The 12,372-nt window shown below is 33.6% G+C and overlaps 1 protein-coding gene across 1 annotated transcript in view; it reads left to right on the plus strand.

Annotated features, from left to right (window-relative positions):
- LOC148821135 (teneurin-2-like) overlaps window positions 1-12,169 on the plus strand; it is a 30,858-nt gene extending 18,689 nt beyond the window's left edge. The window contains exon 3 of the mRNA XM_088933427.1: window positions 11,758-12,169. Coding sequence (XP_088789553.1) covers window positions 11,758-12,169 — 412 coding nt within the window. The remainder of the gene's footprint in view (window positions 1-11,757) is intronic.
- The last annotated feature ends 203 nt before the right edge of the window (window positions 12,170-12,372 follow it).

A 12,372-nucleotide genomic window follows, 5' to 3' on the forward strand; every position in this document is an offset into this window, starting at 1 on the left:
ATGGAAAGAGTTGGACGTTTCTGTTTATGAAAAAGGAGAAGACAGTAATGCATTAATACATGTAGTTACTTATCACTATGGTCACTCTGCAGTCTGTAGTATTTCTTTAAACAAAAGAAATCCAATCTGTGTATTTTTTTTTGTTTGAAAAAATATTTTAAATATATTCATTTTGTTTTGTTAGGCCTAAAATGGAATGTACAGTAGCCTTTGCTTTTGGCTTAAAATCAACATTTGGCTATGAAAATCATGTAATACTATTTTCTGTTAGATAATTTAGAAAAGTACATTTTGTGAGTAAATACTAAAGTTGGAGATGTGCAGAAAATATGTATAAAAACAAAGCTGATTTTTAACTTTCTGTTAAAATGAAGTACCAGATGGAGAAATAATTAACTTATAAAACATTACAGTTGAGCTGATTAATATGTATTTTGCTAGTACACACCACATCAGCAAATGAGAATATAGATCTTAAGCAAAATAATATACTGTGTAATATAATCAAGTGGATATACATAATACATAATTATAAAATTCTCACATATTTCAATGCAATTAAGAGACAAATTTTAACATTTTTGCATTTTTGATCTATAGATTTGAATATGTAGATCTAGTACTTTACATACTGTACAGTATGTACAGTACATCTTATATTATGCATGCATACAGTATATTCCTTCCTGATCACTTACCTATTGTGAGGGATTAGGATTAACACTTTGACAAATTTACAGTATTTCAGACATTGTATTGTTTTCACAGTGTCATCTGTTTAAATTCAGAATCAATAAATATTTGAGGAACAAAAGCATTTTAATTCCAAATGTCGGTATCTGTATGAATTCTGATAGTAGGGACATGCATAGAAAATGCCATGTTTAAACTGCATCTTGTGACTAAGCATGAAACTAAAGTTGTCATCAAAGCAAAAGAATTTGCCAACAGTAAAGAGTATAAAGGAGATTAGGCAGATGAATGAACTAATGGTCACTGCAGAGAATGGATGCTGCTTTAGCAAATTAGACCAAATGTAGAATTATTGGTGTTGACAAGGATCATTGAGGATTACTTTGCTAACAAAAGTTTACTGCAGCATTGCTTGATAAAAGAATAGCAGATGTCTATTAAAACATGGCTAAGAGCAGATAAATGAAAAAAGTATGGGGAAAACATGGTGCACTGTTGTCAATGCTTTGTGCGTGTAAAGGTTTTAAGCAGGGGATTAATCTACTATACCCCATACTGTACTACACAACAAAAAGCAGAAGGATGAGAAGACAAAATGTATATTTTTCTTGAAACTTTTTGATTTCGGTATAGTACAGTAAATTATTTTTGTTAAAGGCGTGGAATTTTTAAAATTATTTTAAATTCAAATTCAGTGTTAAATTTAAAAGTAACAGTATGTTTCTGTATGTGAGTGGGATGCTGTTAGTGGCTGTGATACTGGATGCATGCCCAAATTGGGAAAAAAAAACACCTAGAATGTTTTTAATTGAAAATTAGTTACAAAAAAATAATATTACAATGTATCGGTACAAGTGAAGAGTAGAATAAATCCTGTAGCTGCAGTCTTTTTTATTTAAACCATATTAAGGAAAGATATATTTCTGATACTAGTATTTTCAACCCTAGCATCTGATTTAAATTGTATTAACATAAAACTTCTTTGTTGGGTTTCTTAAATATACATGTAAGCGTCAAACAAATTATACCCTTCAAATTGTAGATACAGAAAATTTAGAGGCTGGGATGCAAGAGAGAGAACCTTTGCAATGATTAAAACTAAATTTTAGTGCTGGTCTTACAGGTACCTCATGTTTGTGTGTAGCAAGTTTGCAGATCACATACTCCTCCAGCTAGCTTCTTTGATATATATAACTGGCTCCTGAGGAGAAAGAAGGATATAACACACTAAGTCCCATGACAATATCTGTGACTCATTATGTCAATCAACCCCTTACTTCGGAGAGGAACAAAGAGATTTATATCTGAAAGCCTTGCGTAACCACTCTTTGGCTTTTAATTTCATATTTATGAGCTTGTTGCTTTGAAGTGTTTATCTGGTGATGCACAGAAACACAAGTGAACGTCGCCTGAAACCGTGTCCAAGTGTCTAATCCTCTAAATACTTACCCAGGCTAACCCTGGCAGCAAAAAAAAAAAAACATTTGTTATTGCTGAGCCTCGGGATTCATATTGTGTCTGATTATTAGCAAGCAAACATGAGGCTGAAGTTATTTTTTTACAGCTAATTTTCATTATTCGTTGTGAAGGTTTTGCAGACACAACTGAGGTGTTGGATGAACACATGCACTGTTGAGCATATACACTGTAATCTGAGATAAAAAAGTGCATCTGTTGATAATTCTGTTTATTCCCATACTTCTGAAACATGCAACATTGGTGGCAGCATAAGTGTAGGTCCTCACTTGTGGAGCTGAGATATTGGCAATGTTCTGTTTTCAGCCTCTTATCACTGCTTACACCCCATCTCACTCACTCCGTTTGTCTTGTGTTGGCAGCCTAGCCCTTCCTTTTCTCTGATCTCCATCGTGCAGAGCCCACTGCTTCTCCATCCTTCCTCCTCAATGGTGGATCAAAATACCAGCAGCTCTCAGGACGACATGGTTCTTAAGTTTGTATCCCAGTGAGTTCTCAAGACTCAGCTGTTCAGATAAGCATTTGTGATTTATCAGGTTTATGGACTTTGCCATCTTTTGTGATTACAGATCTCCAGTTAAGTTTTTTCTCTCTTTCCTGACCACATTATTATTGGTATCTTTAGTTTATTTTATTCCATTATTGTCATTTAATTGCATTATTTGTTGTTATTTATGTGTATTGCATTTTACATTATTAGGACTATATATAGATGATGTGCTGTAGTTAATTTGTATAATTGTAATACTAATGCACTGATCTTTTTTAAATTTAATCAGTTGTATTTAAATTGTACAATTATATGATTAAATTAGCTGTATGTCATTAATAATAATAACACAGTTTTCTTAGCCATGCCCATGTGTAATCCTTCTCTGCACTGTTTAGTTCTCATGCCCATCCGTTACCTGTCTTTTTTGTTCTACGTTGTGAGTTTTCATGCCCAATTGTCCAATTGGCCTGACTTACACTCTGCCTTTCTGGTATTTGAACGATAAATTGATATAACCAAGCTCATAACAAAGGACATTAATTTGTCACACTTGTGACCCAAATGTGTTTTAACATAGACTTCCAGGGGTGTAAAGCTAGAAAATTAGCTCACTATGCTATCTAGTCCCACCGAAAGTACTTAATTGAGGATGCTGAAACCCTGAAGGGCATTTTAGCCCCTGTCCAGAATGAAATTAGATCATTCATGTGAAACCTCTTTGCATTATAGCATGCTGCTTTTGTGTAGGCGTGGAAGCAGTTAAAATAATGCTTTTGTTGCCTTACTTCTCCAAACCTCTACATACATCACTTCCCCCCAGTGACATTGATTTTTGTTTTAACTTCTACAGAAGCCCACAAAGTAAGAATATATAATATTTTTATTATGTTATATGTACTATTTCAGTGCTTTACAAAGAGATCACTCAAGGAGAAATAAAGTATTGCAAGCTTTCCTTCATGTCTTACTTCAACAGAGACACAATATTTCACTGCAGCAAGGGCACAGATTTTCCATATTAAAGGATTTGGAAATCTGTTTTAATTGTACTGCAGGAAAAGGAAACGTTGCACTGTAAAATTATACCAAGTCATCTGACTTCTTAAATCTTAATGCTACTGTTTTTGGCAGTATGTTAACTTACATTAATCATCTAACACTGAAGAGAGAGCATTTTCCCAGAAATTATTAATGTTCTAATCCAGATGCTGTTGGCTCTAACATTAACAGCTTTTGCTAGGGTTAGCATAAAAGTTCAGGTTTGGGGTTTTTCTGCTCTACCAGGGGACATGCTGTATTTATAAAATGTGTGCAGTGATAGCTGAGAGTATCTATCAACAGCAGAGGAACAGAACCTTGCAATGAAAAGGAAACAACCTGAAATACTAATTTCAAAGTTATAGGAGATAAACCTACATTTTTTTAAAAAAAGGTTCTCAATAACTAAATTCAAAAGCAGCTGCTGAAAGGAAATCTATAAATCTATAAAGCTTTTTACTATTTAAAAAGACTTCACTATGGTATTTCATATCATATCATAGGGCACATTTTCAATGACACAGTGACAGGAATTGATGTTAATTAAATAATAATTTGCAGCTGTATGTGGCTAAAATTTGTATTGTGTTTGTATTTGTATGCAGTCTTTTTTTAAGTTTCTTTATTGAATAACATTTCATCAGCAGGTGTCCTTCATCAGGAAACACATAAAGACATGCTGAAAACAGTATTTAAAATTTACTGTATATACTGTCATTTTTAAATGCTTAAGAATGGTAAGGATACAAAAAATGTAGTGTATGAATTGTACTAGAATTGTGGTTAGCGTAAAAATCATTCGAGAATTTACTGATTAATAAGAATTCTGTATTTTTGCCATCTAAAAGTGTACTGCACTTGACAACAATGTGTAAAAGCTTCCCATAAAAGAGGAAGAGAAGAGCCAGTCTCATGCAATTTTGTAATGTATGCTTGTTCAATCCATAAAAAAATAGCACATTTTATTTCTTGATTACTTAAAGGTAGAATTATAAAAATGTAAATGTGGTTCACATGACTTTTCTTTTTTATTCCATTGTTTCTACAATGGATTTCAGAGCATGTACAATAATAATATACAACCCTTTGGTTTACAAAAATGTTAAAATAGAACCTAAAGTCAAAAGTATTTAGATCTAAATTTAAAACAATCAAAAATATTCTGAAATGTTTTAACTTTAGAGGCATTATAAAGGAGCAAAGATTAAGTAGTATACAGCACCACGCAAGTTGCTATATGAATATTTGTCTTACCCCTACATTTCTTTTTACTAACATTCAAAGAATGACAAAGAAATATAATTGAACTGAAATTGTAACGATTCAGTCCATTTAGATCAAGCTTGTACAGTACAGTATATCACAACAGCAACAACAATAATAATCATCATCATCATCATCATTAGCTGACCCTCCATGTAAGGATGGTTGTCCTACATGAACTTGATGAAGGCGTTCTGATAATTAGCAGGTGACCGATAAAACTAATGTGGAATCTGCACACTCTCTGGCAGGTTGAAAAGGTGATGCCTCAGTGGATATTTGGTTATACTGTATGCTCTGCAATCTGGCCAGGGTGAACTCTCTTTGATGCTTTTCCTTTCAGACCTTTGGGTTTCAAAGTATAGGACTTTGTCCCAGATAATCTGCCTCCATCTTGTTCATTCAAATGCTTTAATCTCTTAGGAGCTGATGTCAGTGTAGCATTTGTTTCCTTTTAATCGTTGAAACACTGAATTCTGAATGACACGACTACTCCAATGGAGCTGAATGAGAACGATCTAAAGTTAAGTGTTTGTGGCATTACTATACAGTAGGAGAAAATACTGATGTTAGTGTGGTTTGGTTTCAGGTTTAATTTTCTGATCCTCAGGAAGCAATCTTGCAGTTCTCTTGCGTTCTGTTGTTTGTCTGCCAGAAAAGGCCTGTTTTCAGTCTATCAAATGCACTTCTTGGTAATAGTTTACAAGGTGATAAATATTAATTCTGCACACTTACTGACAGAAAGAAAACCATTGACCATTTTAGCTGACAGCTAAAGGTTCATAATAGTGCAAAAAAAAGCTTCAAATGTCCTTTGTATGTTCATCCAATCTTATTTTTATTATATTCTTATTATAAGACTTATGAAACTACAAAGTATAAACATCTCTGTAATTTTGAAGAAGCAATTCATATTTTCTGATTTAACTTAAATCCTCTAACTTCTGCTCAGTTTTTTAAATTCTGTGAATATATGAATTGGTTTAGAATTGAACGTAAAACACTCCTGTTTTCTAAGTTAATTCTTATGTTTTTATTTTTACCAAATTTTTCACAAGTATGTTAATTATCTGCTTGCTAGAAGGATCTTAGACCTAAGTTGTGAAAAAGGCAGTCCTTGACATTTTTAAATACCAGTATGAAATGTCACTGTTATAGGTGTCATAGAATATATTACATTCAGGGTGAGGGGCAGATTCCTGTGAGCTAGCATAAATATTGGGGCATAAACAGATAACCTCTAAGGAAAAGTTAGTCATGCAATAGCTTCAAAGGCTTATTTTTATTTGCCTAATGTTAAGTATTTAAATCAGCAATTTTATGCTACCATCTACCATCATTTTATATTTTTCTTGATTCTTTCACACTTTTTTGTCATTTGAAATTTATTGAAAATACTTCTGACAGTTCCCCGGGGGAAATATGTGAAATTTATACAAGCGGCAGTCTACAAAGTGTCTCCCAAATGCACTGCTGATATGTTTGCAATATTGAGATTTCCCCTCTTCTCCTGTAATCTAATTAAAGATTTTCAGAGGCTATTTACAACAATATTAAATTGGCTTGACAAAGTTATCCAAAAAAAATGAGACAAAACAATCTGAGTAGAAAATATAGAAACCTGTGGAAACATTGTAGGTAATGCAACAGGTGAGAAATCAAAAATACCAGTAGTGTGAGCTGTGTGGAAAAATTTATGAAATTACAATTTAAGCCATAAAATTTCAAGAGCTTGATGAGCTGCCTTCTCCCCAACACGTATGCTATGGAATTGTCCAGTTTTCCCACTATTCCCACGCCTGTACTTATCTTTTTGGATTTGGGTTTGAATTAGGCCTGGATATACAGTATGCTCATGGCCAAGATGCTGGGTGCTGCTACTGTATATTTTTGTCTGCGGTGTTTTGTGCATGCAACACTGCTGTCAGGGCTGCTTATTTTAATGTGGCCATTTTCTATATACTGTAGCACATAATTATAGCTGAAATAAATGTAATATAATTGCCTGTCAGTCTAATTTTTTGAGCTTTTGACATGTCGAATGGCTGTAGGAAGTGAGAAATGAATGTGTGAGATGCAGATCTGATTAAATTGTCAATGGTTCTCAAGTGCATTTCTTTTTGACGGTGGTTTGTGACTTTCCATTTTTCTAATGGACAAACAGCCTTGCTTAATCTTGCTCTGTATTTCATGTGGCATAATATGTAAAATAGGCAGACTTTTTTTTCAGTAGGAATAAGAGAATATGAGATGAAAGTCTACCGTTTGCATCTCAGATCATTCAGAGCAGTAGGGGGCGGACATCTGTTTAGCAAGAATATTGACGAAAGGAAACATAGCTAAATGAAAACTGAATCAATCAGAGAGCTGAAAACTAGTGTTTGGGCTCATCATTAAAGGGAGCTTATAGTGAGTGAAGTCTCAGAAGGAATTAGAAAAAAACAATAGACATGTCTGAAATGAAGAAGGGGAAGATTTGTGGATTTTTGCTAATGGCAGTTTTCATCAAGGGACTATTATATGAACAGTGTGGGTTAAAAAAAGTAGCCATTAGCCTGTCTAAAAAGAACTTAATGAATGAATGAAAAGAAACTTGAGCAAAAAGTGGCTCGAGTAATTTTAAAGATTTCTTACTGAAACATCAACCTTGCTTTTACTGTGACCTGCTTCATAGTTAAGTTACCAGGTACAGGATGAGAGCACTGTGCAGAGCCCAAGACCAAACCTTTCAGACTTCCTTATTATCCTTCCTATAATTGTTCTTAAAAATTCAATCTCCTCTTCATTAATTTGGACTTACGTTATCCCCTGTTTAAAAAGCTGAAGAAGCAATAGACAGTACAGTATATTCTGCACCTGTGGGCTATTATAGTCCCTTCCATTGATATATGAGTCTTGCTCACGATATACTAGATGATTGAAATATTTGAATATAACCCAAGATTTCCCACAGTCCTTTCTATAAAAATGCGCAAAGAGAGGGAATTAGATAAGAATCCACAAAAGAGGGTAATACTTCATTAAATTTATTGGAATTATAGGTTTGATTTCATAGTCTGTCTCTCTCACCTGTATAACTCAGTGCAAGCTTCTGAGAATAAAAAGAGGATTTTTTTATTAATGGGTATCTATCTTTAGAATACATCTTTTTTATTACATTTTTGGCAGAAGATATTCAACTAGAGTGTGAAGAATTCATCTTTTAGTATTTTGTTTTATTACGGTACAATATGCTCTTCTTTGTAGTTCCAGTAGGAAAGATTTTATCGACAAATTCAGCTTGTCTTTTTGTCCATGGGTATTTCTGCCACCCCTTTCAGACACAGACTTGCAAAGTACGAAATAGTAAGAAGAATATCTCCCTGGTTTCTGGCTAACGTTTAACATTTTTTTCAGATTTATGCTGAAAAGAAAATTGTTCCTTCTGATATGTCTATAGTATACCCTTTTCTTCTGAAAAAACATTATATTTATATATAAAGATTTTTAAATATGATGCATAATAAATAAAGTATTTCTTAGAACCATAAAAAGCAGTCTTTAAAACCCACAGTACACTTTTGTAAAACCTTTATTTATTATCAGTAAGTAAAAGTAAATATATTTTTTTTTTCAGTGGAGGATTTAAATTTGAGTCATATGTCAAGTGATAAATCACCGGCCTTGTAAAGAAGCATGATGATGAATTCTGGTCTTAATTCTTGCAATCACAGAGAATCCTAAATTCACTTCATGTGTTTGAACTGTCCTTCTTTATGATAAGCAATGGGATATGGCTTAACATAGTTATTATACTGCATTTGTTTTTCAAGAATTAGTTATCTTTCTTCACTTCAAGTTCATTCTCCATTGTAGTAATGTAAGGCCACAGTAGCCTTACTTTACCTTAACATTCAACCCTTAAAATATTTTTTGCAAATTGTAAATATTATATTTGGAATATTTACCTTCATTCAAGACCTTATATACTGTATATATAAATTACTTTCATCCTTTATTTAACTGGTCAGGTCAGGTATTTAACTGGTTATTAACCAGTCAGGTTAAGAACTGGTTAAGAACAATTTGAAATTTTAAGACCTCTTAAATACATCAAGATATTTGGTAGAGCAACTTGAGTGAAATAAATCAAGTGTGCTACAGTACATCAATGTCTCTATATAGGATATGAACCAGTGACCCTCCAGTCTGGAGTTCAGAACCCTAACCACTTCTCTACTCAAATGAGGTATCCTAACTTGTAGACCACTTAATGGCATGCACCTTGTTCACTGTGTATACTCACGCAAATATTGATCCCAAATGTTGTCCTACAACCTCTGCCTTTCCTGGCCTTATAGTTCATTCAATTAGGTATTCATTATGCTACTTCAAGACACCAATGTCACTTAATATTCCGAGTATTTTGCTGATATATTTTAATCACAATACATAATCTGATTTAGTATTTTGGCTCAGGTACAGTAATCATATTCATGTACTGTTGACAAGTTTGCAGCAGTTCAGGAAATTTGTGACCAGCATCATATCATTATTTTATTACATCTCAGATGTAATTGATTTCACACAGTATTTTTCTTTTTTCTGCAATAATTACAGTCATACCATGTTCTTGCTTATCCTAGCTCTAGCGAAGCTTGCCCCAATTGGCCTCAATTTCCTTCTCTCGTGTATGCAGCATAAATAATCCAAACAAGTTTCCAGTGTAATATATTGGGGGAATACTCAATTATGTATTAAAATCTAAAATCGAGCTTTAATATTTTTATGCACAACCAATTTATATGTGTACACTGTATATAGTAGGGTGGTGAGTAAAGTTCAGACCACAACACAAGTAATGAAAAATAACTGATACCAGTGCTTTTAAAATACAGAACACTCAGAAGTTTTCTTTTGTCCAGTATTCTCCTGCATCAGAAATATGGTGAGAAGTTAGTGGCAAATTTTTGGTCTGTATTAAAATAAGATTATGTGGTCCTTGAATTTAGATTCCTTGTGTGCATTACACAAAAACACAAATAAAGAAAAAAAAAGAATTGTCCGTTTGAATGTCATCAAGATAGATTTTACTTTGGAGCAATGGGAGCGGTGTCTCATTTTCTGAAATTGGAGATTAATAACTTTCTAGGCACCCTTGAGTGTATTTACAATAATACAAATACAAGATAATACATAAATATGATCGAGGGAATTTAAAGAGAAATACAAAATAAAATAAAAAAGATTGTTGAAAGAACCAAAGCTGTGTATTTTAAAATATACAAACAACATTGAATGTACATACAGTATATTTATACAAGCATTGTATTTTATATTGTATGTAAATTTAAAGATTATTTCTGTATATTAAAAATTCTAGTGAATAGGTATTTTGAAACTCCAAACATTAAACACTGAACCCAGCACAAATGCTGTCATTCCAATGGCTGTAAGTAAAGTACAATAAGACAGTTTGAAGCAGTTTTAATTTTTATTATATTTGTACACGGATGAAAATTGAAGTACAGTCATTTGTTTGATTTTTATTATGAGTTCATATTCCCATAATAAAGATTCTCCCAAACTGTTAATTAAATGAATGCCTATTTTGGCTGATTGTTAGAGATTGCAACAACAAAACTGTTTTAATTAGTAAAAAATAAATGTGTTGTTTCTTTTCCCTTAATTGTTTTTTTTCTCATCTTAAATTTAATTGAACTTTCAATGTGCTTTATTGATTTCCTTTGGAGTAGTTTAATTCTGATTATTTTTGACCATTCCATGGTATTTGTTTTGTCAATAACATCTGACATTATATTTTAGCAGTGTATAATTTATAAAATGATTTGTGAATGGAATAAAATATTCAGGTAAGCCTAAATGTTACAAGTTAATCTTACCTTTTTCATCAAATGAATATATCACATTACTTGTGACTGAGGCATACTATTTTCTTTACTAATTTTGTCATCAAGCTTTATTTTAAAACCATAAAAAGGCATGTCCTTTGGTTCTTTGGTTCTCAGTTATAGAATGTAGACAAACCAGGATAAGTGTTCTGATTTGTAATCTCTCTTGACATTATTCTTTCCAAGTACGTATCCCTCTACCTCCTTATTTTCATTAGTGTCTCCTACAACTGTCTTTCACAGATTCTGAAAGCTTTAATCCACTTATTTGCAGCCAAACACTGGTTTTCAATCAAAATTGTACTGTATTGTTGTGGGGTGTAAAGTTTTGAAAGATCTGGCTGTGAAATGTTAGGTTAGTTTTAAAAGCAAGTAGATAAGGTAATTGATGTAACTGTTTTTCAATATAATCTACTGTATTCACTATTTCAGAAGAGAACAATTAAGATAATCAATAAACTGCTGTTCCATAGATTAACAGATACTGTAGGACTGCAGCACGTTCTCCCATAGTCTTTAACAATAACCCTTCTCATGTACAACTCATGATTATTTGATTCCTTTAAGGGGGGTTTGAGACAATCATGAAGGGATAACTGAACTTTTGTTCTTAGATGTCAAATTAGATGTTGCCAAAAGTTGTTCCTTTTCTGTAGATCAGGAGGGAAAATTGCATTATTAATGCGGCGAGGATGAATAAAAGACAAAACTAACAAGTTTTTTTTTCCAGAATGTCCCTAACTGAATAAAGAACTGAACACATTACATATTTACCTCCGTTGGGTCAGAGAGAAGATCCCAGTGTAAAACGATTGTTATAAGAGATACAACGAAAGTCATGGAGTGTTTTACAGAAAAACGCGTTCATGCCATTTTTCCCTCCTCCTGTGGTGTTGCAGGGAGTTTTACTCTGGCTGAACTGGGAATATGCGAGCCCACCCCTCACCAGAGCGGCTACTGTTCAGACATCGGACTGCTGCATCGCGGCTATTCGTTGAGCGTGGGCTCCGATGCCGATTCAGACACCGAGGGGGCCATGTCTCCAGAGCACGCCATCCGGCTGTGGGGCAGGGGGATTAAATCCCGTCGTAGCTCCGGACTTTCCAGTCGGGAGAACTCGGCCCTGACCTTGACCGACTCTGAAAATGAGAACAAGTCCGACGACGAATCAGGTACGTCGATTCTACAGCACCACGCCCACAAAGACGTATCCCAGCTCTGGTCCCCGATTTACCCAGTAGTAGCCACAGGCAAATTCTCAACAGGTTTGCAGGACAATATTAAGCATACCTTCCCAAGAGCTAACGTACAGTAGCAACAAGGGTTCATCTTTGTTCAGGCTAAGTAAGTGGATTTTGTTTTAGTGTGGGAAAAAATCAATGTGTCTCTCATTAAGCCTCGTATTCTGATGGCTTCAGTGCCCCCCAGGTTTGAAAATTATTCACTATTATGAAGAAAAAAATTTCAATAAAACATTTCATTAAAAAATACATAACATATTTTCTGCTGTCGATAATT

This window comes from Atractosteus spatula, chromosome 14 (genome assembly GCF_055471065.1).
Source record: "Atractosteus spatula isolate fAtrSpa1 chromosome 14, fAtrSpa1.hap1, whole genome shotgun sequence".
Classification (NCBI taxonomy): domain Eukaryota; kingdom Metazoa; phylum Chordata; class Actinopteri; order Semionotiformes; family Lepisosteidae; genus Atractosteus; species Atractosteus spatula.